This window comes from Fonsecaea pedrosoi (assembly GCF_000835455.1).
Source record: "Fonsecaea pedrosoi CBS 271.37 unplaced genomic scaffold supercont1.3, whole genome shotgun sequence".
NCBI lineage: Eukaryota > Fungi > Ascomycota > Eurotiomycetes > Chaetothyriales > Herpotrichiellaceae > Fonsecaea > Fonsecaea pedrosoi.
In genome coordinates, this window is record NW_013550613.1 from 1863604 (window position 1) to 1888852 (window position 25249).

Sequence of the window (25249 nt, forward strand, 5' to 3'; positions counted from 1 at the left end):
CTGTGTTGCTATAGATATCCATCCACGTAGAAAACCCCCATTCACCCGATGTTTCGCTTGTGGTCAATGTGGTGAAGAGGATGTGATGGAAACAAAAGCAAATGCAAAACCCCGCAAGAATTCAAGGATTGAGAATCCGGGGAAAATGCGGCACTTTGGGGGCTGCACGTGACGGGATCATCCATGGGGCCGGGATGAAAGACCAGGTTCGGGGGCTTCTTGTCAGAGAAGATGATGTGTTTCTACGTTTCTCCTATTGTGCTGTCTAATTATACTGCATGGACTGTATAGGGCGAGGACCCCTTGATCACCAAGAAGAGCCCTAAGACGAGACAACGAATATCCATCGTTTGACTCCTTTGATATTCCCCCGTCATTCGTAGGTAGCCGGTCATTGAACCCGGTCTACCACGGCATGTAGATCTCTTGTGCCGTATCAGACCTTAAATGTGCCATCCAGCACGCCAAAATATTCGCACAAGGTTAAATATCCTTGTGGAACTGCGGCTGACCGATCCGCTTCCTCCACTCCTCACCCTTGAATATCAAAACAACAATCCCCATGGATGTCACCGCCGTCAAAAGAGCAAGCGTGATCCAAGCCCACTGGATGGTGATCTCGTCTGCGAACGGGAGACTGTAGATGTCAGTCTGAATCTCTCCCAAACCCCAGGATCAACAAGGAACTTACGCGTAAAAGCCGAGAGGAAACGCAAACGTCTGTCGCCAAAAGTTGTACAAGCTGCTGATCTCTCCGGACTGCGGCTTGTAGCAGTCGCTGCAGTAGGCGTAGCTGACTGTGGTGACCAGCTGCAGCCCGAAACTGGCAATCGCCATCCCCATCACCGGGCCCATCCAGTGGGTCTTGTGGTACAGGCAGACACCATAGATGATGATCCCCGTAGGACAAAGCAGGAGGCTTCCAAGAGACGCGGGCAGTCGGGCTTCAGGCTTTCTCTCTCCTCCGTGTTTCTTCGCATATCGGTACATGAACCAGTCCGAAAAGGGTCCGGAGAGAAACTCCCCAAGAGCCGAGCCGATCAGCAGGGGGAGGCCGAGCATGAGTCCAATAGCTCCGGTCTTGAAATGGTAGATCTTGGTGAACAGAATGGCGACTGTCACTGCTGGTAGGATGGAGGAGAAGGCAAACGAGACGATGTAGTAGAGACACGTGAGGAAGACTGAGGGATAGTACATCATCTCAAAGGGTCGCACGAAATCTCGCAGGTGGACTCTTCGGTCTCGGAGCGCGTTTCTGCGGAAGCTGAAGAGCATCTGCATGTAGGTCCTCTCTTCGTGCTGTGCGAGCACCTTCTCGGAGCGGGAAAACAGGGTTTCAGGCATGGCGAAGACCATGACAACAAAGGTCACAGAGTTGACGATGGCCGGGAAGTAATATGCCCATCGAACCCCGGCTGTCTGTACCAGGTAGCCTCCAATCACTGGGGCAACATGGGCGCCGTTGGTCAAGAAGACAGTAAAGATGCCCATTTTCAAGCCTCTCTAAATCTTGTGTTAGTCTGTGCTCGAAGCGGGGGGGATTTCAAGCGATTGTGGTGCGGTACCTCATGCAGAAAGAACAAGTCGTTGACCGTGGCAGCACCCAGAGCCATCGCTGCGCCGACACCAACGCCACTGAAAACCCGAGCAATGATCAAAGTATGCCATGTTTTGGCGACGCCGCTGCCGACCGTTGCAACGATTCCGATGAGGGTCGAGATGAGATAGACCGGTCGTCTCCCATAGACATTGGCCAGCGGTGTCCAGAACAATGGCGAAATGCCCACAGAGATGATGACCGAGGTCGTCTGGTACGACGCCTGGCCGACAGGGATGTGGAACAGCTTTGCGAGCGGCACCAATCCAGGGTTGACGACAGCTGAATTGAACGGCCCCAGCATGGCGAGGAATGAAACCTGGAGGAGCACGAGCCATTTCAGCCATGATGGCCAGTTCTGCCGAGATCGTGTCAGTGAGCTGAATAACCTCAGATAATAGAACTTTTTTTTGCCTCTTACCAGGGGGTCGTCGCGAAAACGAGTCGGCTGGGGAAGAAGAGGAAATCCATGACGATCGCGTCGAACATCATCTGGCTTCTCGGAGACGGCGTTTTCAATCGCCTGTTCAGAGCCGTCTTTGGAGACCACAACGTGAACTTTGTCGTCCGAATCCATTGTGAGAAGCAGATGTGAGGGCTTGGTGTGAACCTGTGAGCCTGGGGGTAGGGATGCAGCATTTCAAACACATGCCATTCTGTGGGGTATTATACCTCGTGGTCTCACCAGCCCCAGAGTCTCACCCCGGCATTGACAGGATGAGTTTTGTCGGAATGAGCCGCGGATCTTATAAAGTGGCGCCGACAAACTGGGGGGCCGGATCGAGACATTTCCCCTGTTCAGTGGTGGCCCAGACCCTGTGTCTCACGGCGCCTCGCTCCGGAAACTGCCCGAAGACACATTGGAGACCCCGGGATTGGAGCAGGCTGAAGCACGTAGAATGTACAAAAAGAGCAAGTGAGCAAACAACAGGGGGAGAACACCCTCCCACCACTGGATGAAAGGCTCGACATAGCCACAGTGACGACAAGATGGTGCTCAAACTGTCCTTTGCGTGTTGGGATTACGACCGAATGAAAGCCATTGAAGATGGCAGAGCGCGAGCAGAAGGAATCGAGCTCACATTTCTCAATTATCGGGTCGAGGAGACGTATGCATTTATCCCATCACCATCGCAGTAGTCAAACCCGTTGTGACGAGGGATATGGAGTGACTGATATGGATGGGCTAGGACAGCTTCTTCCGCCAACTTCGATTCAAGGAATTCGATCTTTCGGAACTCTCCTTGTCCTCGTATGTCCTGACACTGAATCAAGACAATCCGCCGTTCATCGCTCTGCCAGTCTTCCCGTCTCGCTTCTTCCGCCACCAGTCGATGTACATCAACTCCAAATCCGGCATCAAGAGACCAGAGGATCTGCGTGGGAAGCGCATTGGAACTCCAGAGTATCAAAGTCGGTATCTCCAGATCGCGACTTCTCCCACCCATCCATCCAAGAGAGATTAGCCCTTTCCTAATGATTTCTGCAAACCACAGTGACAGCAGCAGTCTGGCAACGAGGGATCCTGGCAGAAGACTTTGGGGCGCCTTTGTCCAGTGTGCACTTCTACACTGGCGCCATTGAACCGTCGGACAAACCCCGACATTCCAAGGTCTCACACGCTTACCCGGCCGACATCCAAGTGACCGCGATCCAGCCCGGACAGAATCTATCTCAGATGCTCGCCGACGGGGAGATCGACGCCATCTTCAGCGCCACCAAACCCTCGTCGTTCGACACGTCGCCAGAAACCGTCACCAGGCTGTTCGACGACTTCAAAGCCGTCGAAGCCGAGTACTATGCCCGCACCAAGATATTTCCAATCATGCATGTCGTGGCCCTGAAGCGCAGCGTCTATGACGCCAACCCATGGATCGCGAAGAGCCTGACCAAGGCCTTTGCCCGAAGTCTGGAGATGGCATACGAGCCGTTGAAGGAGCGGGCCGCGTTGCGGTACATTTTACCGTGGCTGGAGGACCATGTGGAGGAGACGAAGAGGCTGATGGGCGGAGACGATCGCTGGTGGAAAGATGGCTTCGAGGCAAACAGGCATGTGCTGGACAAGTTCTTGCAGTATTCCTTTGATCAGGGATTGGCACAGAGGAGATTTCAACCTGAGGAGCTGTTTGCCTCCAACACGCTCGAGGACTATGTACTGTGACTTGTTAAAATGCGGGAGTGGTTCTTCGAAGCTGGGTTGTCTGTCTTTCCCTCTGGTTTATCACAGTAGAGAAACATCCTACTAACCGATCACAACAAAGGTCCTCCTTCTCACCGACTGCTCTGGAGGATCGGGAGTGCCTCAGGGTCCTCGAGCCTGACCTCGTATTCGTACAACGGCTTATTGAACCCCAAACAGCTCCAATAACTCAAGCCTTTGAACGTCTTGTGCCGTACAAAAGCGGGATAATTGATTGGCTCGACATCGTATCCGAGGTCAAGAAGCAGGCTCGGCGAATCATCCCCACGGACAAATACCTCCGGCATGGCCATCCTGGATTTGTCCACAGTCACGGGTCGCTGCGTGGCTGCTAAACCCCATATCAAAGCTGTAACAGAGCAGAATGAAGACCTTCACTCGTGAATGCTCCCACCAAGCATCGGGTGGGAGCAAGAAGCACCTGTTAGTCCTTTGTAGATAGATGGTGGACGCAAATGTCTGCTGCTCTGGCGTGCCTAGTAAAGCTGGTGACGCCCAATCTCAAGTAGTGCAGCCCTTAGGCCACCAGCACAAAAAAGCTGCCTAGCCAATGGGCCCGCCCTTGGAGCGGCCTATGGCTGGCCCAGTCCGCTACTTATAGTTGCCAAGTAAGACTTAAAACTCTGTACGAGAGGTACTCCGTACTCTTAGCACCGTCTTTCTGGGGGCTTCGCTTGAACTTTGGAGTCTGGGGAACTTGGGTCAACGGACCACATGAAAGCACCCCGCAAAATCCACCTGATGGCAACATCCTGCCAGCCTGCTTTCTCAAAAGACCCTCTTACCATCCTTCCATGCAGCGGTTGATTGTTCAATTGACAATCAAACTACTTTCCACAACCAATCGACGTCACCTCCAGAGTCTAAGCTTCTCATCAATTGCGCGAGGCTGGCTCCTTGATATGTAAAAAGATGGAGAATGGAGCCCAGGGTTCCCAAAAACGACACGCTCGTCTAGCCTGTTTGCAGTGCCGCAAGAAGAAGATAAGGGTGAGTGAGCGAGTCCTCTCTGGACTCCCGATTGTGTTCCTGGAATCCAATGGCCCAAGAAGCTAAAGGGATGCTAAAGTGCGATAACGGGCATCCCAAATGCATAAATTGCCAACTGTATAACACGGACTGTGTTCTTGGAGACGACAAACGAAGGTCGGTTCAGAACGATACGGGAGGGGAAAAATACCAAACTCATGATGTTTGCTTCACAGAGCCCAATCGACGAAAAAGACCATCAATGAACTCACCGACCGGCTGGCCGAAGTTGAGGCACGCTTGGCTCAGGCTTCAAAAGACGACAGCATTTCTGAAAAGGCTCCTGTGATAGACAGAAGCACGCCGTCAGAGGCGCTGATTGACCATTTTATGGATGCAGGACAAGAACTAAACCCTTCGGCGACTGTAAATGGCCCTTATACCACGACAATTCCTGATTGTTCTGCCTCGACACCGATCGTGTTCCGAGACATGGATCTGGACTTCTGGGAGCAGGTGGACGAAGAGCTGACTGGATTTCCCGACCTGGGGCAATCGTCAAATATGGGCGCGGCATACGGAGCCGGAGTGGAATCTATATCACCGGTGTTGGTTAACGTGGGACATGAACAGTCTCTGTCACGGATGTCGTCCGTCACTTCGGCCGCAAGCCAGAAAACAAAGTCGAGATCGCCGAGTCAAAGCCCCGGAGGCGGTGCTAACCTGAATGCCAACAGTTTCGACCAGAGATCGCAGACCTCTGAGGACGACATCACCCAGCAGATATCGAAACGACTTGGTCGCATGTGCCTTGCGGAAGACGGACACATGCGATACTTTGGCGCCACGAGCCATTTGTCGATGCTTCCCAACGACCTCAGAACCATTTACCGACCAGATATGCACAGTTTCCGGGAGGAAAGCGAAATCGTGGTCAAACGGGCGCACTTGGGCTGGACTCCAGACCCGGAATACGAGCTCCATCTGACACGTCTCTATTTTGCGTGGCACAACACTTTCGTCAGCGAGGCGAACAAGGAGACGTATTTTGAGCAAAAGGAGCTGTACTACCGGGGCTTTGAAACCGCGCTATTCTCGCCCGCACTCGAGAATGCAGTGTAAGGTCCAGGGCAGCACCTTATAGAGGTCGGACACTGATACAATTTCTCTCCTAGTCTTGCGGTCGGCGCATTGTATTCGACACGACGACATCCTGCCATCCAGGACAGCGCTTCCGACTTTTTCGGCGCAAGGACCCGGTTATACCTCGAGACGGAAATGGACCGTCCGACGATAGCCACAACACAAGCAGCAGTGATTTTGTCGGCTTTTGAGTCAGCCAACGGCCGTGACTCTCGAGGTTAGCCCCCTTGTAACGCAGTCCAGGCTATAGACATTGGGACTGACGATGCCTAGGTTGGATTTACTCAGGTTCGATGACGAAAAAAAAATCTATACCATATACCGTGCTCCAGGATTGACAGGGCCACAGGTGTCGCCGTCCAGATGACCACGGATCTCGGGCTGCATCTCCGTCTCGGCACCAACGACGACTATCTTGGAAATGAGGAGAACACTCCAGCTCTTGAAGACGTGCGCAGAAGTCTCTTTTGGACTGTCTACTCTGCCGACATGTGAGTGTTTCCCCCACACCAATGTAGCAGCTTTGAAGTGGGAAAGGAGCACAGGCTTCCCCTTCGTGAGATGATAGAATCTCTTCTGACCGTCTTTGCGGGATACTAGGTATCACAGTACGTATAGTGGGCGGCCTTACTTGATGAGCAGGATGCGATATGATGCCCCTCGTCTGGATGCGTTGAACGACGGCGATTGGCAGCCATTTGATGCAGACGGCGCGCCGATGAAGCTACCACCTGCTTTCGATGCTTCCGGTATTGGTTCCGTCACCGCATGTGTTGCGCAGTTGGCAATCAAGCTGCGAAAGATCTACGAAACACTGTAAGCCTCCAAAAAGAAAAAAAAAACCATCTGCCTTTTGCGTGTGCCTTTTTTTTGCTAAAGATTTTCCCCCTCCCAGATACGGCGGCAGCGCTTCTGTCTCGGAAGACGCTAAGCTCTTCGTTCCAGCCATGGCTAAACAACTCCAACAGTGGCTGGCGGCGTTGCCTCCAGCGCTTCACGTCGACTACGGAGAAGAACAGCCTTCTCCGGTCCCAGCACCGATTGTGCTCCAGCTTCAGTGAGACGATGTCACCTACCTGTGTGCAAACGGATTCTTTAGACAGAGAGTGCTAATCTTTGTGCCCCCAAGCATATTATACCATCAGATCCTCATCATCCTCAATCGGCCGTTCGTTGTGCACGAATCAGACTCGGAAATCCTCGCCGGAGAGATGTGCACCAAATCCGCCGGCATCATATGTAAACTGCTGCAGGTGTTCAAAGCCAATTACGGACTACGATACATCAACGTCCAGGCGGTCGCGTCGACCGTCACGGCCGGGGTTGTGCACGCTTACGACAGTTGCATTTACTCGGGAGCCAAGGGCAAAGCAGCGCAGCATAACTTTGTCGTCTGCATTCAAGCGCTGGCCGAGATTGGCCAGTCCTTCCGAAGTAGCATACACGGACTGGAAGTCATCACCTCGCTGAGACGGGCCTGGCAGCACCAGATGTTCAAGGAAACCAGAGCGAAACGCCGCTGGAGAGGCTCGTCCGAAATGGGAGGAGACCATTTGCATCGGGCTCCAAGCTAAACTCGGTCGACCCATGGCCAAACTCTCCCAAGGCGTGAAACAGCGGGTGATTGTCAAAACAATAAAGGCCGAGACATGTGCAATGGTCATACGAGCACTTGATTCCAACGTCCCAAACCAGAGTCCAATCTTTTCTTCTTTACTTGACGGGAGAGCCGGGAGTACCATTGTTGGGACTTTCTGTTCAGCCTTAGCCATTAGGTATATATATATATATGGCACTTGTCATGACCATGGTTTGAGTCTTGGGAACAGAGGGGATTGACACGTTTGGCATTCTTTCTAGGCGAGGAAAGTGCGCGCCGCTCAAGGCTTCAGCGACAATTCCTTGTATCGTTCTCTAGCCACCTCGTCACAGCGAGCTCGGTAGTCCACCGCACTGCCGTTGTAGATGACCAAGGTCCGCGTCTTCTTGCCGTCAACGTTGCTGTTGACCCCCGTGATCCAGGAATCGACATCGTTGACCAACAGCCCGTCGCTGCAGGTTCTGACATGCTCCGTCCATGCCTTCTGGCCTTGTTCCGTTGCCTCGATCACGGAGACGCCATTGTCGCGCGCATATCCAAGGAGATCCGCGATCCATTCGACGCTGTATTCGATGCTGCGTGGGAAATTCCCAAGAGCCGAGTGCGGACCCATGGCCATCAGCATATTCGGGAACCCTGAGACCAAGAACCCCAGTTGCGTCTTTGGTCCCGGAGCCCATAATTCCTTCAGCCGCTGCCCGTCAACGCCGACAATATCAATGGCATTAAAGCTTCCGGTCACAGGGTCGAATCCAGTAGCTATATTTCAAAAGACACACGATCAGCAAGAGCCCGCCAAATTCGGGATGATACACAATCCAATTCCTAGACAAGAGAATGCACAATGAATGAATGGCCTTACCGTAGATGATGACGTCGAATTCTCGCTCTTGTTTCGACGTTTGGATCCCCTTCTCCGTGATGCGCTCGATGGGCTCCTCATTCAGATCCACCAACTCGACGTTCTCCTGATTGTATACTTCGAGGTATCGCGTTTCGAGCGGGACCCTGCGGGTGCCGAACCCGTGGTCCTTGGGAATAAGTTTATCGGCCACCTTGGGGTCTTTGACGCGCTCCCTGATCTTCTTTGCGACAAATTCGCTCAGGAGAGCATTGGCCTTTTTATCCGTGTAGACGTCGCGGAAGTTGCCCATCCACAGACCAAAGCCAGGCTCATGGTAGTGCTTCTCCCAGAACGCTTCCCGCTCCTCTGGCGAGACGTCAAAGACACTGCGGGAATCAAATTGGTGGATGAAGCATCCCGGCGTCGTTTTACAGATGGAGAAGATCTCGTCGTAGCGCGCTCGAATGCTCTCCATTTCTTCGGCGTCGATCTTTCGGTTGCCCAGCGGCGAGCACCAATTCGGTCGGCGCTGGAAGACGGTCAAAGTGCCCGCCGACTTGGCCACCTCTTGGATGGTCTGTATGCCGGTGGCACCTGTCCCTATCACCGCAACCCGTTTTCCCGCATAGTCGATCCCTTCCTTGGGCCAGAGACCTGTGTGGCTCCAAGCCCCCTTGAAGTTGGGAATGCCCGGGATCCGTGGCAGGACCGGGTTGGTCAGGGCGCCGATGGCCGTGACGAGAAAGTGCGCGCTGAACACTTCCCCCGACTCGGTCGTCACTTTCCACTGGTTACGCGCCTGGTCGTAGTGTGCCGAGCGAACGCGACTCTGGAACTGGATGCCGTCGCGAAGCTTGAATTTGTCGACCACGAAATTGAGATAGCTTTCCGTCTCGGCTTGAGGAGCGAAATGTTCCTTCCAGTCCCACTCCTTCAAGACGTCTTTGGAGAACGAATAGCCATAGGTCCAGCTCTCAGAGTCAAACCGTGCCCCGGGGTATCGATTCCAATACCTGTTCAAGAGGAGTTAGGTACAAAATCCAGGCCCCTCCTAAAAGGAAAGACACTTCGTCTCTTACCATGTCCCGCCTACGCCGCTGCCAGCTTCAAGGACTCGGGCAGAGATGTTGAGCTCGCGTAGTTTGTATAGCATGTAGATCCCTGAGATCCCTGCTCCGATCACGAGGACCTCAAAATCATGTTCGGGCGAAATAGAACCCATCTTTTTTCTCTCCTTTTTTCTCACTTCTAAGCGACGAAAGTAGCGTTCGTTCGTGCCCCTTATGTGTCAATGTGTTCGGGAATGGAGGACAGACAATCTGGCGCCAAGTAGCTCTTTATAAAAAAAAAAAACGACACGATCCAAGTCAAGACTTGTGAAAAGATTCAAGCACTAAGAAAACCCCTTCTTAACCAAAGACCCGGTTATGCCATCACTGAGTTATTTGCCCTTTTGCATTCAGCGAGACGTGGGTCATATGGCTGCGGTCTCTCCTTTCCTGCTCTCCGGCTTCGCTTTCCCGAATCACCCCTGGGGAAGCACCTCCACGGACAGGATACAGATTCTTCTCCGAGAACATGAGTCTTGTGGAAAAATACACCTCGGTCCATAATGGGCGGGAAATGATCGTCGAAGAGAAAAACTGATCTGTTAGGTTGCGCAGCTCAAAGGCTCTTCGTTCAATCCTTGTAGGTCTATTCGGAGAAGACAGTTCGAATGGGACAAATGTATTCTGGAATCGTTTCAGCCCGTGAGGTCCAATAAGAGATAGGGAATCTCATTCTAGTAAAGCTGATGACATGCTTGTTATGTGGGAGGCAAATATTGAGCAGTATGTATCAATTGTAAATTTCCCATCGCAGCCTCGTCCACACTTCCTCGACCTCCAAGTTTTGTCTCTCCAATCCCATTGTGAATCGCTAGCCTCACTCTCTCTCGTCCGCAAGATCCACGTCTCTACCGCTAGCTTTGTCTACACAGAGGCCTTCTCAGAGTGCACTGCTGGCCCGTCGCCGTCGCCCTTGGTCTCCTGCACTGAAATAGACGTTGTGTGCGGATCGTCCGTTCCATCACCCAGCATTTCCAAGAACCGCGCCTCCACCAACTCGCTCGTGATGGCGGTTTGATGGACAACGACCAAGTCCGGGTCGCCAAACATGTCTGCGATTTCCTCCATGGGCTTGTGCAGCGTGTCGGGGAAGAAGACAAAGACGCTGATGGAGCCGAGGGCGGCGAAGATGATGAAGACGAGGAAGAATTTCCAGCCGATGCTTTCAAATGCCGTGGGCGCAGCCTGCAACCAGCAGATGTTGATGGCGTTGTAGACCATGAAGGCGATGGCGCCGCCCTGTGCGCGGAGGTGGCTCGGCCAGATTTCCTGGATGTAGAAAAACTCGGGCCCGTCGAGGCACAGCTCGAAGCTGCATCCGAACAGGTAGATGAACGCCACGGCGGCCGCCTGTGCGGACTTGTTGGACCCGGTCAGGAAGTTGGCGACGAGGGCAGTGTAGATGATGAGGCAGATGCACTGGAGGGCGAAGCCTGTCCCCATCAAGTTACGGCGCGAGACCTTGTCGACGAAGGTGATGGCGATCATGCTGGCAACGCACAACGTCAGGGTATAGCCTGATTGCAGTAGCAAAGTATCCACGCCCGTGTAGCCCAGTTCAGAATACAGGGTGACACCGTAGTCTGATTTAAAGGCCCAATAGTCAGTTATAATCCCACCAGGTCTGGACAGAATTGAGGGGCAACCTACTCTGAATCACGATGAGGCCCGCGCTCATGATGGAAAAACTGAGCATTGCAGAGATCAACGCGCGTTTCCGATACGACGGCCGCGTCAAGATCAATTTCCAACTGGTGTCTTGACTTTGATCAAACCGTATCTGCTCGTGAATCTGGTAGAATTCGCGTTTGGCAAATTCATCGGTCGGGTCGCTCGGGTCCGCGTGAAGGGCACGCAGGATCTTCCACGCTTTCGCAGACTGGTTTCGGGCGATGAGATATCGCGGGCTCTCGGGGAGCCACCAGCAGCCGGCTAGGAAGATGATCTCAGGAACCATGGCGATACCAAGCGGAGCACGCCAGGCGTCGGGTGAGTCGTAGTAGTAAAAGCCAACCCCGACAAACCCGATGATGGAATAGCCAACATTGATCATGACGGCGTGAATATCCGAGAGTTTGCCACGATGCCGTGGTGGGACAATTTCGCTGATCCAGAGAGGAACGCCGCATATCGCTTGAAAGCCACTGATCCCAACAGCGTCAGTCTTTTGTAGTGTAGCAACGTGGAAAAGGGAGCACGAAGACATACCCCCAGCCCAAAAAGAAGCGAAACACAATAAACATTGCCACATTCGCAGCTCCCGTGAGCAGTGCCTGCGAAACAAGAGTCACGCAGATGGCGAATATGATCGATGGCTTGCGCCCATATCGATTTGCAAACCAGCCGTGCACGAAAGCGCCCCAGGTCGCTCCAACATAGTACAAGCTGGTGACGGCACCGGTCAAAGAGGCGCCGTTTGGACCGTCCAGGCCCATCTTGACAATGAATGATGGTTGTCCCAATGTCGTGCTGATCACCGAGGCTGTCATGCCCATGGACGCCGAAGCCATGGACATGGTCAAAACCATCAAGACGGTCTTGACCCTAACGTGGCCCTTTTCGTTGATTTCGTGCATTATGGCGGATGTGCGAGAGCCTTTTCCTGTCCTTCAAAGAAGCTGTTTGTTTGTTTGTTTTTTGTACTATGGAGATCCGTATAATAGAAGTACAGGGCACGAATTTGCCTGCTTCCCACGAGGCCCGTCCCAGAGGTGGGCCATTTATTCTTATGTGACGCCGATGCTAACGTTGGCAAGTACGGGGTACTAGGAAACCCCAGAGTCACTGTGGGTACTTTTGATGCGGAGCCATGGATGTGGCGGTGGCCGGAGAAGTGAAATCCGGGGAATCCTTCAAAAAGGAGAAGCCGGCCGGTGGTCTCGACTCCAAAGGAAAAGGGGGGGGGGGGCTGGGGGACGCGAGCCATAGTATGTAGACTAGCAGCATTTTAGTACGTGTACAGACCTGTGGTTGGACCCGTGGAAAGTATCTCCACATATCTCGATGAGACTTTATTGGTTATATTTGCTGCTTAGCTACTACGGTGTATGCTCTGTCTGATACATTTTGCGAGGCTTGAAATTGCGGACCCGCGTCCATTTGCTCCCAATGTCAAGAACAGCTGCCCACGTTCGACAGTTAACAGCCTTTTTCAATCGCCGCGTCAACATTAATGACCTGTCAGCACCTAGTTAGAGTGGAATGTCGAGCACTGTGAGGCCGCAGCGAGGGAGAGATCACCAAAGGAGGACTTACGCTTCCAGAGATGTATGCTGATTGATCACTGAACAGGAACAAAATCACCCTCGACACCTCTTCAGGTTCACCTATACGTTTGAGAGCCGTCTTTTTCACCAAGACCTCATTCACTTGGTCGGGATTTCCTAGCTGATCTGCAAGAGCTGTGCGGATGATACCTCTGATATTTTTGTTAGCCAGTTTCACCACCACAACCGCGAAGGCAAAGTCACGGAGATACTCACGGGGCAAGGGCATTTGCTCGAATACCTCTTGGACCGACCTCGCGTGCGAGACACTTGGTAAGACCAATGACCCCCCATTTGGCCACAGAGTATGGTGCATTGAACTCGGGGCCATATTGGCCTGCAATGCTGGCCGCATTCACAATGGACCCATGGCCCTTCATGTTATTCAGCTCTGCCCGCACGCAGTTCTTGACGCCGTTCAAGTTGGTCGCCAGCATATCGTCCCAGTCATTGTCTTTGAGCACATCGAGAGCGTATCCCTTTCCAAAAAACCCCTGGTGACCGACGTAGCCAGCCATGTTCGCGGCGCCGTCCAGTCTGCCGAAGCGCTCTGCTACCTCCTTGACCGCGGCATCGACAACGTCGGCCTTTTGGACGTTGCATTCAATCGAAACGCCCTTTCCGCCCAGCTTTTCGACCTCGGCGAGGACGGCGTCGGGCTTCCGCAGGTCCAGAAGACCAACATGGGCACCTTGTTGAGCAAGCATCAGAGCCGTTGTCCGGCCCATGCCCGAGGCTGCACCTGTAATGACGAAAACCTTGCCCTTGAGGTCACTGTATACGGCCGTGCCGTTGACCTCTTGAAATGTCGTCATAATCGTTGTTGGGACTGCTGGTCTCGCAAAGTAGACAGGAGTGAGAAAGAAGAACTGACAACGAAGCTATAGCTTTGCGCTATTCCTGTGAATTGCGAATGTGTAGGCCAGTTTAATGCTTCAAGCTGAAGCAAAGGTGTCTGATATGAAGTTATCTCGTCACAAAAAAAATAGCTCCGAAGGAAGGGGGCGGCATAGTCTTCGCCATCTGTCGAATTACTGTCAATGCATACTGGTCTTTTGCAAAATCCACGGAGATTGTATTTAATGTGGATAACAACATTTCTAATTAGGAAGGCCGAGTAGAGTCATTTGACATGGATGCGCAGACTCCATGAGAGTCAGAACAACACGTAAAGAGTGTCATGAAACCTGCTGAACGAATCAAATTCGACAAATGTTCCATCAAGACCTGCCGGCAGTGGAAATGCCATGCTATGCTTATGCTTGAAATCAGATTTTTAGACAAAGTTTTGAATTTTCAATCCGGACAAAGGTACCCGGTACCAGCCAGCTGGTATTTCGGTATAGATAACGAGAGGCATTGTATCTCCGCCGTGGACGGAGCTCCGATCCTACACAGAGTCTAGGGGATGTTAAGAACAGAAAATTGTTTGACTTCTCACGAGCTTCGATGGCTCTGTGATGCATCAACTCTGCGGTGCTGACCTACTACAACAATGGGATTGGCACTTGTCCTCACACAAACACTCCAACACTGGTGGTGGGCCATCTTGTGTCTCCTATGCATTGCGAGACTTGTCCACAACTACTCGAAGCTTTCATTTGTCCCCGGCCCAGCGTTGGCCGGCGTGACCGACCTGTGGAGATATTTCCACGGCAAGGCTGGCAAATGCATCGACGACTACCAACTGCACAGGAAGTACAACTCGAAGCTGCTGCGTGTCGGGCCGAACCAGATCTCCGTCTCGGATGCCACAGAAGTGACCAAGATCTATGGGTTGAATCCGATCTTCAACAAGGTGGGCCGTCTCCCAGTGTATTAGTTACGACGACTGAGACGGAAGCTTGAATACGCTGAACAATGATACAGGGGGAGGCTTATGTGACGCATAGCTTCACGAGCATTTGGGGGGAAGTGATGCCCAACCTCTCTTCGACGCGAGATGAGAAACTCCACGCACGTTTGAGGAGACCGGTAAACAATGCCTATTCCATGAGCACGGTCATCGACTATGAATATCTCATGGACTCTACCACGAATGTCTTCTTTGACGAGTTGACGGAACGATTCGCGCGGACCGGCACAGTTTGCGACTTCGCAACCTGGCTCCAGATGTACGCCTTTGACGTTCTGGGTGAGATCACATTCAGCAAGCGCTTTGGCTTCCTGGAAGCCGGGCATGATTTGGAAAACATGCTCCATCACACTGCTCAGCATATGGAATACCTCGGCACGATGGGACAGTTGCCGTCGCTCGATAGATGGTTCCGACTCAACAACCCCTTTGCGCGACTGTTGGTCAAGCCCAATGCCATTGTCAGGTTTACCACCAAGCACATTCATGAGCACAAAACCCGGTCCGAGGAACACAGTAAACCGGACTTTGTGACACGCTTTCGAATGGCTCAGGAGAAGTATCCCGACGTTATGACCGACCCCCAACTGATCGACTTTGCCGTCACGAATGTCAGCGCTGGCTCTGATACCACGGCGATTATCCTCCGCGCCGTCTTCTTCTACCTCTTGACGGATCAACCCAGACTTGAGAGGGTCATGGGCGAAATCAGGCAGATACTGGCAAAGCGACCAAGGGACCGCAGCTTTGAGGACCACTTCTCATGGGCCGAGGCGCGGCAGATGCCATTCCTCCAAGCCTGCATCAAGGAATCCTTGCGAATGCACCCGGCACTGGGCATGGTCTTGCCTCGTGTGGTGCCTGTTCAAGGCGCCACTATCTGCGGTGTCTTCATTCCCGGTGGCACCGAAGTGGGATGTAACGCATGGACGGTCCATCGGGATAAAGACGTATATGGCGAGGACGCCGACCTGTGGATACCAGAGAGATGGTTGGACGATGACGAGGAAAAGGTCAAGATGCTGGAGAGATACAACTTCGCTTTTGGCGCAGGCTCTCGGACTTGTAAGTGGCCGACCTTTGTGGTTCTTCGACTCGAGTATTCTCTGATCCCAAAGCAGGTATCGGACGCCACGTCGCCATGCTCGAGATATCAAAGCTGGTGCCCGAGGTGTTTCGACACTTTGAAGTGGAATTGGTAGACCGCCATCGTTACAAAGCGAAGCCAGGATGGCTGGTGGTCCAGTCCGGATTGGATGTCGTACTCAAAGTGAGGGACCCGAAAACACTAGAAATTTCTCAGCAGACGGTCGAGTCATAGTCTATATTAACGTCTTTTGCTGATCGCTGGGCCCATGTATCATGCAAGATTCTTCATCAATGGAGGCTATAGTCAAACAAGATTGGCGGTATTGTCAACAGAAGCATTGATCTACGTGGGTTAAAATGTAACGACCATTTTTTTCATTATAGGAGCGCGACACTTAGAGAGTAGTTGGGGTTTTGGATATGAAATACACTGAATTACAACATCAGGTCGTTATCATAACTGGAAACGAAGAAGATGAAGATTTTTAGGCAAAAGAAATGACTGCATCAAACAGTGATGGCAGCAATCCTTCACAAGATAAGCAAAGATAAGTAGAGTTGTGACAATCTGTTCCAAAGAAAGACAGGAAAAGAAAGACCCAATGTGTCACTACCAGCCTCGACTAGAAGAAATCGTTGTTAGATCCAAGTAGGCATTTGTAATCCGGTCAGGCTACTTAGCAGAGCATTGAAATCCCATTCATCAGTAGACCAAGGCCGGTAAAGCTTCGTTTCCGTAGTAGTCGGTCTCGGCCTGAGGGCGATAAGACCTCCACTGGTGTAATGCTATCAGATCGGTCAACGCCTCCTCTTTTGTGAGGACCTGGTCATGCCTGAGGTCACTGTGTGTTTCTTCGTCGGTGGATGGAGCCTTCGGTAGGCTTGTCGTGAGGCTTTTCTCTTTCGCCTCCCCATTCAGCTGAATGCCCTGCGACCACTTGAAAAAGTTATCAGGGTCCCATCGTTGCTTGACAGACCGCAGCTTCTGGCGATTTCTCCCGTAGTACGCCTGTTCATGGACCTCTGGCTTCAGGGTGTCGTCGGGGAAATTGATGAAGGTTGCCCATTTGACCATGCCAAAATCACTCAGTTTTGGCTTCATTTCGCCCAGAAAGCGCCTCATGGGCTCCTCCAGCCATTTTTCATCCCACTGGAGCATTATGTATGTGTGATAAACGGATCCACGCCAGCGGTAAGCCATATCGTGACGTTTCTTCGAGTTTGCCGCTCCGCCGGAATGAATAAAGGTGACTTGCATCAAGCCCGTTTCATTGGCGAAGTGCTTTTTGAAGCTTGTCATCTCCTCTCTAATAACGCGAGTGATTTTTTCGATTTTCTCGATATGGTTCTCAAACACGAACGAAGTATAAATCTGATATACCTTGGTGGTGGGTAGGGCTTTTTTGGTCTCCTCGACCCACTGTGCCGCGAGAGTCTCGTGAAGAAAGCGTGAAGATGGCTCCTGCAACGATCGCGTTTTGAGTTGCGCCTTTAGCTTTCTGTGTTGGATTGGAGCGTCCGACAGAGTCCAGGCATCGATTGCTTGATTAAAGGCTGCCCGGCCGCCGTTGTAATAGACCAGGAAGCGAACTCCAAGCTCACTCTTAGTCTCCTTGAGATCACATAGCCAGGAGCTGTCAATGGTCATTTCGTTCGGCCAGTTCCAGGTATAGAAGCTGTTCATCGTGGTAATGAATCCCTTCATCGTCTTGTCATCAGTCTCCGGATACCAGGTGTATCGCCCCGCACCGACAAGATCACTCTTCAGCCGTTTCATAGCCAACTTCATCTCCACAACCACACCAAAGTTCCCACCGCCAGCGCCGCGAAGGGCCCAGAATAGGTTATCCTTATCTTTGTTTCCGGTGTGCTCCGAAACAGTCACCTCATCTCCCGTCGCTGTAACGATGGTAAACTCTTTCACGGTGTCGCAGCCCATCCCGAAACTTCGGGTGAACGGAGAGAGACCGCCCCCCAACATGAAGCCACTCACACCTACCGTAGGACAGCGTCCGCCGTTGACGACCCAGCCATCAAGGTGCTTTCCATCAACACGCTTGCTGGTCAGTTTCTTGTACACATTAAACCACAATGCGCCGCCTTTCACAATCGCAGTTTCCGCCCCCGGCTTCATGTCGAGGATCACGTCGTTCATCAGCCCAAGTTCCATTAAGATCCCGATGTTGGTAGTGGAGCCTCCTGCATAAGAGTGGCCACCATTCTTGATGGTGATGGGGATCTTCTTTGGTTTTGCGATCCTAATGACGTCCCGAACATCACAAGCACACTTGGGTTGAACAACGCAAGGGGGGGTGGAGAAGCGATAAATGAGATTAGACGTCGCAATATAACGTTCGTAATCTTCTTCTCCGGGTTCGTATACGGGAATTTTCTTCGCTTTGAAAATTTTGATGGCAGCCTCTATATCCTGGTCGGAATATGTGACTGTCGGGAGAATATTGGGGTTAATGCTCGACATTGTTGATTGCAAGTGAGCAGACTTGAGCAAGTGATTTTTCAGGCAGGGAATAGAGATAATCCAAGCTGTAGTGAACTCGGTCAATGCCGTTTAAACGGGATGAGGCAGAGGATGAGCTCGCATCCTCCAGCTTTCAGGGTTAAATTATGCTGTAATAGGAGTTTGTAATTGCGGACTGTTCGGATTCATTATGCCGGGGGCCCTGCTCGCAAAGGCTTTATCTAAGCGGGACGAGGCTCGTATTTCGAAGAATTTTCCTCGCAAAGCCCACGACGTGGTGTGTGATGAGAGGGTAGAATGAACATACACGACATGCAGCGCTAAGCATGCATCTCAGCAAAGTGAATCTCATGGTTTGTCCGCCTCACTCTATGCGTCGCGGAGAATAAAGTCTGACCGAGCACATATCTCCAGCAAGAGATTGGTGTTCGTCAGCCATGCAACTGGACCGTTATGTCTCCCAACAGAGATGGGCGGCTCTCGATTCGGGCGCACGCAAGCCTCGGGCGTCCTACCTGGCATTTATATTGGCTAGTTGCTCGCATCGTATAAATTTGGCTAGCATGAGGGGCCGGTGCGGGAGCTTGCGCGGGACGAGCCCTGAAACAACTATTGGTTTTCTTTTCTGTTGTCGACAGGCCTACATATCTGAGCTGAGAGGGATGAGAAGCAAAGCAGGGGATCTGTCTCATCGACAGGGTTCTTTCGGATATGCTTTGCAATACCGGTTTCGTGAAGGCAACGAATCGCAAGCGAAACAGCTCCCCGGTTGACGTAGTGTCAACACATTTTCAGCGACGTGCGCAACGCTGCCTGCACTTACAGGCCTGTCTGATGCCAACTCTGTTTCCATTGCTACCTAAATACGAGTGGATGATTGATAATCGTATACGACGTGTAGATAGTCCGAGAGTTGTGGCGTGCTGAAAAACGGGTTCGTGGCCACCCGTAGAGAATTCCTACCGACCAGGAAGGAGCTCATTATCCCTGACTCTCTCTTGCTTTTCAGAGTCCATCCACCCGGCGCCCTTGCTCCCCAGAGTCTGAGACGCAGTCATCGACATCCTCTCACAAGCAGGTCCAGCCATGGCTTCTCTCAAGCTTCTGCCAGACTCCGGCATCACTTCCATGGTGATGGGGAATGATATCTTTGCATTTGTACAAACCTATGAGGGTGATATTTACCAGTTCGTGGGCAACGTCGAGAATTCGTCAGTGTTTTATGGCTCAAGGAAGAAGTCAAACGTCATCATAGAGCGTCTGAAAGGCATGAATCCTAAACCTGACGCTCCCAAGCTATTCACTCCCATCGCTGCTGTATCTTTCACCGATCAGCTCAACAAGCCTATGAGTGAACGGGTAGACAACTTTGCACCATTTTTCCGCCATCAGGGGAGCTGACGGGAAACTAGTACGTCTTTTATCTGGACGACAAGAACATTCTCCATGACCAGTACGACCTTGGGAACGGCGACTACCAGCATGGAAAACTGGCTGAGTTGAAGATCGAATGTGCTCACTACTCAAGCTTAGCAGCCGTCACTATCAGAGGAGACGTTGTCAACCACATGTGTGTATTCTACCAAGCCCTCACCCGGGACGGAGCTGTAAAGATGGTCAGCTTTGCCGGCATCCATAGGACCTGGCAGCATGGCGGCGCTAACCTCAGAGACCCGCCACTCTACGGCACCTCCCTCAGTGCAGTGCCTCCTCGCGCAGGTATCCTCGGCCGGAGTGGTTCAGATAAGTCGAACCAAGGACAGCCAATATACTATCTCCAACTGGACAGCCACGCCTTGGGCAGTGGACAGGGCACAGCAGGTATGAATATCATGCCACACAGTTCTTCTTTGCTTCTGATTTTCAATACCATAGAACCTCTCCCACTGGCAGGCTATGATTGCGACGGAAAGCCGGTGGCATTCTCACCGCACACAAGCCTCACAGCCGTTGACAATGGAATTCACCTGCATCTTATCTACAAGTCCCACTCTGGCCAAGTGAAGGCAGTTCGCATCGACCCGAAGGAAGGCCTCCTGCTGCCTGAACTCTTCTTCCACGACGTCAACGTTGCACCTCGGAGTGCGATCGCCGCGTGCATTGCACCCAACACGGGCACCACCACCAGCATCGTGCTGTTCTACCAAGCGCTCGACCCTGACTCACGGAAAGTCCAAATGGCGGCGAGAGTGGTATACAAGTCCGCCACCGCTGCCACTGACACCCAATGGAACGTGTCTGAGAAGGAGGTCCTTGGGGAATGATCACAGAGGACGTACACCGTTATCATCTGTTGGCTGCTTGAATATCTGACCGCCGGGCCTGTCCTTATCCAGGCAGTGAGTAACTGTCAAGGCTTCATCACGTCACTAAACAGCCTGCATCCCTTAGGTCTTGGAGGTTTTGTAAACAATTCGTCATGCACGGTTTCTGAAATATATATAATAATGTGCAGCCCGATGCCATGAAATGCCCTGGGTGCGGATCCACTTTTACTTTGCACACATCTCTTGCCAACACAAATGGGAATATCGCTCATTGGAGGAAAGGAACTGACCGTATGGATGTCGAATTACCCCCCATATCTGCATTATGTGTAATGGTGAGTTGTTTCGTGTGGTGCAGAGGGTGGTTTTCCGCGGTTCCGTGACTTACCCTACGTGTTGGCTCAAGCCCCAAGAGTCGATAGATCTAGCTGCTTCTACCATACCTTTACACGTTCTTTCACATAAGACCAATCCCGTGAATCCGCTGTTGTACGAGGTTCCAGATTGTACGAAAGTCTTCGAGTCGTGTTGTAACTGTGGGGATCGGACCTTTTTTCGACCGAAAGAAACCTCTGAGGGCCATTGGTTCCCACTGTTCGACTATGCGACTTCCTCAGGGCCATCGTCCGTGACTGGTCCATTCGTTTGATTTGTTGAGACGGACTACTTGTTTATTACAAAGCTCCAAGACTTGGGGCACCAGGGGGAATGCGGCTGTTGAGTGACGTGATGGAGCTTGACAGGTACTCACTACCTGGACGAGGACAGGGTCGCAGCTCAGTTTAGTTGGGCTGGGTCTTTCGTCTTTCACCTCTTCGTCGCTGACAAATGAAAGGAGGGAGTGGGTCAGGCGGTGGGTGTCTTGGACAGCAGCATTGAATGGTATATAAAGAAGAATGGCTGACAGGCACACAGGTTTAAGAGACACTGTGTAGACTACTCTGTACAAAGAATTCATATCTACTGTGCAGCAAAAGAAAATGGCTTCAAAACAAGACCCCGACAGAGCGAGAATCCAGAAATGGCTCGAAGATGTACGTGGCCGTTCATTCATTGCATCCCTCCCCCCCTTTCTTCAGCCTCGTCACCTCCCCTTCCTTCCACCATGTACACCCTCACACGTCACATCACCACGCCTCGCTATTCGTTGGACAGATGCTTAATTGACGTCCCACACAGAACCACGCCGCCTCCGCGACCCTCTCGGCCTCGCACTGGTGCAACAACTTCTTCTCGTCCGACATCGTCCTGCAATTCGGCAACCACCCACCCGTCCAAGGCCTGGAAAACGTGCGTGACCACTTCTTCCCACCGCAACTGGCCCGCCTGGACCTGATGGAACACTACATCGAGTACTTCGACTATGTGGCCCCGCGGATCTACCAGGCCGCGCGGATCAGGTACCGCGTCAAAGGCGACGATCCGAGTGGGAAGGACGATGTGGAAATTCCGGGCTTCGCGACGTTTTACGTTAGGGAGAAGGAAGACGGAGGACTGATCTGCTACCGTATGGAAGTATTCATCGATTCGAGGCCGCTGGAGAAGAGGTTGCAGGAAGTCTTCAAAGGCGAATAAGGCAACGCTATGATTGAGGAAGACGTATATAGCACCTCAATACCCCCAGTATGCGCTACCATAATCAGTCAGGTATGAGGTACACGATCGCATATCCACCAAAAAGGAAAATGAGCATCATCACAACATTACCGCTGCCGTCAATCATCATTCTTCTCTGCACGACCTGCTTCAATCTTTCTCATTGATTCGTCTGTCCCAATCCTCGCCAATTTTCAGACTCTCCACCACAGCAACCCTCTTCCCGAGCCCTGTCCGCTCTTCTTTCTGCCACCATTTTTCTGTTGCCTTGTTCGTTACAGATTCGTCATCCGTATCAATCAATCCACCATGGCCACCTTCGTCACCAATCACAATGACAGTCTGCTTTACCCAGCCAGATAGATCTGAGACAATTTCGCCATCACGACCGCAGAGGGACTCTTGGATATACACAACCTCTGGTGAAAGGCTGCGGAGGATATGTTTGTGGCCGTTATGCGAGGTGTAAGGCAACACCATAGTGTCTCTGTCAACAATGCCAACAGCCTGATTATAGAGGATCTTGAAGAGAGAGGTTGCTTCGTCCATCGGGTTCGGATCGACTTGGGTCAGTATGCCATCACTCGGGAACTCCCCTGGCGTTTGTGCGGGAGTTTGTGCATCTGCGTGGCTAATGTTCGAGAATGAAGATGTCATAGACTGCGAAGGCCTTGTTGCGGCGTGGCTGAGTGGGTGTACTTTTAGCTCTGGTGCGTAGATCAAGACGAAAATCCGCGTTGTGTCGGGATCGATGTATTCCGGGAGATGTGAAAGGATTGACTACAAGCCTCGTTAGCATCCTCATATCGCAGACCTGGAAACATAAGCTTACCGCGAGCTGTTCAACATCGGACTCGGTACCCGTTTCCAATGCAACGGCTGATACTACTACAGCCACTGTCTTCCTTTTCCGGTTGGCAATAGATACTGACTTGGGGAGCTCAATACTTCCGGAAAAGAACTCGTCGGCTGTTCCGCGCCTTTGGATGCCTTGTTTGATCTGCCGGTCATTGTCTCGCTGCTCGGCCTCCTCGCTCCATCGTTCATGATCCTCGTAACCTTCGCCACCTCCACCACTCAGTGTGCTTATAGCAGCACCTACCATCGCGCCCGCCGCGGCTGTCGCGGAAGCGAATGGCTTGTTGGCCCAGTCATATGATTGAGATTGACCCTGGCTTCGCGTTCGATCGCCTAACGGCGTAGTTGATCGGCCGAAGCCCAGCGCACTGGACATGCGGGCGACGAGACCGGTCTCTTGCTGGTCGTCCACCGTAGTTGAGAGATTGCGGTATCCTTCTTCCGTCCCACGCCATCCTGGAGGCGGTGGGCCGCCTTGAAAGCCTCCAGGAGGAGGTCCTTGAAACTCGCCTGGTGGCGGAGGCCCTTGGAAACCATCAGGAGGGGGCCCGAATCCTCCAGGCTGTTGTGGACCAGGTGTCATTGGCATGGGAGCGCCACCTGGAGGAGGAGGTCCTCCTTGAAAACCAGCCGCCATCGGTGGTCCGGTTGGTAGAGCACCGCTCATCGATGCATAGCCAGGAGGAGGCGGCCCTCCCTGATATTGTTCATCTTCGCTCGATTCCTCATCATCTTTTCTCTCGCCCCAGACCCAGGCAGCAACGCCAATGGTCGCTGCTGTCACAGTGAGTACAAGAGGAACCCAATACCCAAATGTCGACCTGCTGCCCGAGTATCCGTACCCTCCAGAAGTGGTCGTCTTCCGTTTGCGCTCCGTCACCGTGTACGAGTAGGACATGGCTGCGCGGGGATGTCACTTGGGGGCTAAGAGATCGAGTGTGCCTGGAGAAGGGAGAGGGTTTGGGTGCGACCGAGGATTGCGACAACGTCAAGTTCTGAGAGGCCGGGTGGTTGGGTGGAATGATGGAATCTGGCTTTTGTTTACTTTTCTTCAGCCGAGGCTCGCTCGTATGTTGATGCGGCGACTCAGGGGAAGTTTCAAGAGAGTGTAAGATCCGGCATCACAAGATGCTGTATTCGTGACTCTCGCATGGGTAAACTGGAAAAAAGTTGACATGGAGGAGGAAGAAGAGAAAAATAGGCAAGGTGTTTTGGTGAGCTGAGCGCCTCGATTCAATGAATCCGCGTGGCTGGAAGCGGCATCTTGTCCCCAGCCCACTGTTTCCCCACACGGGCTCACTTACTGCAGTAGGGCGATCTGGTGTTCCGATCGAACTGTTCGACTCAGTAATGGAGGAATTCTTGGGACGACGAGACTTCTATCAAGAGATTATTGCTAAGAGCCCTCCCGTGATACTGTATAATGACTGATACCTCGGCCACCCGACGGCGGCCACCTCGAGCTCAGCCTGCAGCAACAAAGTCCGCAGCCGCCTCGACAACAACGTCAGATGAGCCTGAAGACACAACCTCTCGTGTCATCTCTCCTCTCGATATTTTGCGAGTCATTCTCACATTGGCCTTTGCCTCCTGTCTGCTCTCATACTACCTCACTTCTGGAACCTCCCTGCTCTACAAATACGAACCGTGGTTCTTGAACCCGTCCAAGTTGTCCCAATGGTGGACGGGCCCGATTGTCCTCACACCGGAACAGTTGGCAGTCTATGATGGCAGTGACCCTGCGAAGCCTATTTATCTGGCCATTAATGGGACAGTCTTTGATGTTACTGCGGGCAAGCACACGTACGGACCAGGTGGGAGTTATGAAGTGTTTGCCGGGAGGGACGCTACACGGGCCTTTGTGACTGGATGCTTTCTCGAAGATCGAACCGGGGACTTGAGGGGTGCAGAGTTGATTTACATTCCCATCGAAGACGACCCAGACGAGGACATATCGAGTGCCGCAAGGAAACTTCGCGCAGAGAAAGAACGACGAGAAGCCAGAAAGAAAGTTCTGGACGAAGTCAGAAGATGGGAGGGGTTTTACAGGAATCACAAGAAATACTTTGAAGTTGGAAAGTTGGTCGGCGTCCCCGAGTATACAGACGAACCACCGAAGCTGTGCGAGCCAGCAGACAAGGGGAGGCCCAAGAGGAAGAACATGAACTCGAAAAAGGAAAAGAAAAAGGACGCACCAGGAAAACCTGTACAATAGAGCGATTCTACGGACACGAAAGACACGGCAAGGATAGATCATGTGAAGGGCATAAGCGGGATCGTGGTCACTTTGGGAGTTGTGGGTTTATTCGCGTTCGTCTGCTGTTTGCCAGGATTGTAGCTGCGAGCGATCCAGTTCACCACATACGCCTAGGAGACC

At 52.3% G+C, this 25249-nt stretch overlaps 12 protein-coding genes across 12 annotated transcripts; 6 read left to right on the top strand and 6 right to left on the bottom strand.

Moving 5' to 3' along the window:
- Positions 1-483: 483 nt before the first annotated feature.
- Z517_04566 (uncharacterized protein) lies at positions 484-2174 on the bottom strand (the record flags this gene model as incomplete). The annotated part of the gene is made up of 4 exons (XM_013429894.1): positions 484-637; positions 692-1503; positions 1566-1955; positions 2019-2174. The coding sequence occupies 4 exons, from the start codon at positions 2172-2174 to the stop codon at positions 484-486; spliced, it is 1512 nt and encodes a 503-aa protein (XP_013285348.1).
- A 413-nt stretch (positions 2175-2587) lies between these two features.
- Z517_04567 (uncharacterized protein) lies at positions 2588-3758 on the top strand (the record flags this gene model as incomplete). Its single annotated transcript, XM_013429895.1, has 3 exons — positions 2588-2706; positions 2793-3010; positions 3094-3758. 3 exons carry the CDS (start codon positions 2588-2590, stop codon positions 3756-3758), a joined length of 1002 nt encoding a protein of 333 aa, XP_013285349.1.
- A 1500-nt stretch (positions 3759-5258) lies between these two features.
- Positions 5259-7483, top strand: Z517_04568 (uncharacterized protein; the record flags this gene model as incomplete). The annotated part of the gene is made up of 7 exons (XM_013429896.1): positions 5259-5884; positions 5942-6126; positions 6183-6197; positions 6259-6400; positions 6510-6725; positions 6805-6966; positions 7039-7483. The coding sequence occupies 7 exons, from the start codon at positions 5259-5261 to the stop codon at positions 7481-7483; spliced, it is 1791 nt and encodes a 596-aa protein (XP_013285350.1).
- A 306-nt stretch (positions 7484-7789) lies between these two features.
- On the bottom strand, positions 7790-9575 carry Z517_04569 (uncharacterized protein; the record flags this gene model as incomplete). The annotated part of the gene is made up of 3 exons (XM_013429897.1): positions 7790-8268; positions 8372-9366; positions 9433-9575. The coding sequence occupies 3 exons, from the start codon at positions 9573-9575 to the stop codon at positions 7790-7792; spliced, it is 1617 nt and encodes a 538-aa protein (XP_013285351.1).
- A 751-nt stretch (positions 9576-10326) lies between these two features.
- On the bottom strand, positions 10327-12038 carry Z517_04570 (uncharacterized protein; the record flags this gene model as incomplete). The annotated part of the gene is made up of 3 exons (XM_013429898.1): positions 10327-11045; positions 11113-11606; positions 11671-12038. 3 exons carry the CDS (start codon positions 12036-12038, stop codon positions 10327-10329), a joined length of 1581 nt encoding a protein of 526 aa, XP_013285352.1.
- Positions 12039-12642: 604 nt separating this feature from the next.
- Positions 12643-13543, bottom strand: Z517_04571 (uncharacterized protein; the record flags this gene model as incomplete). The annotated part of the gene is made up of 2 exons (XM_013429899.1): positions 12643-12880; positions 12945-13543. The coding sequence occupies 2 exons, from the start codon at positions 13541-13543 to the stop codon at positions 12643-12645; spliced, it is 837 nt and encodes a 278-aa protein (XP_013285353.1).
- Positions 13544-14223: 680 nt separating this feature from the next.
- Positions 14224-15904, top strand: Z517_04572 (uncharacterized protein; the record flags this gene model as incomplete). Its single annotated transcript, XM_013429900.1, has 3 exons — positions 14224-14526; positions 14598-15648; positions 15705-15904. 3 exons carry the CDS (start codon positions 14224-14226, stop codon positions 15902-15904), a joined length of 1554 nt encoding a protein of 517 aa, XP_013285354.1.
- A 471-nt stretch (positions 15905-16375) lies between these two features.
- Z517_04573 (uncharacterized protein) lies at positions 16376-18151 on the bottom strand (the record flags this gene model as incomplete). Its single annotated transcript, XM_013429901.1, has 1 exon — positions 16376-18151. The coding sequence occupies one exon, from the start codon at positions 18149-18151 to the stop codon at positions 16376-16378; it is 1776 nt and encodes a 591-aa protein (XP_013285355.1).
- A 1086-nt stretch (positions 18152-19237) lies between these two features.
- Z517_04574 (uncharacterized protein) lies at positions 19238-20415 on the top strand (the record flags this gene model as incomplete). The annotated part of the gene is made up of 3 exons (XM_013429902.1): positions 19238-19510; positions 19564-19972; positions 20027-20415. The coding sequence occupies 3 exons, from the start codon at positions 19238-19240 to the stop codon at positions 20413-20415; spliced, it is 1071 nt and encodes a 356-aa protein (XP_013285356.1).
- Positions 20416-21398: 983 nt separating this feature from the next.
- Z517_04575 (uncharacterized protein) lies at positions 21399-21993 on the top strand (the record flags this gene model as incomplete). Its single annotated transcript, XM_013429903.1, has 2 exons — positions 21399-21452; positions 21598-21993. 2 exons carry the CDS (start codon positions 21399-21401, stop codon positions 21991-21993), a joined length of 450 nt encoding a protein of 149 aa, XP_013285357.1.
- Positions 21994-22164: 171 nt separating this feature from the next.
- Positions 22165-23770, bottom strand: Z517_04576 (uncharacterized protein; the record flags this gene model as incomplete). Its single annotated transcript, XM_013429904.1, has 2 exons — positions 22165-22794; positions 22847-23770. 2 exons carry the CDS (start codon positions 23768-23770, stop codon positions 22165-22167), a joined length of 1554 nt encoding a protein of 517 aa, XP_013285358.1.
- Positions 23771-24295: 525 nt separating this feature from the next.
- Positions 24296-25087, top strand: Z517_04577 (uncharacterized protein; the record flags this gene model as incomplete). Its single annotated transcript, XM_013429905.1, has 1 exon — positions 24296-25087. The coding sequence occupies one exon, from the start codon at positions 24296-24298 to the stop codon at positions 25085-25087; it is 792 nt and encodes a 263-aa protein (XP_013285359.1).
- Positions 25088-25249: the final 162 nt, after the last annotated feature.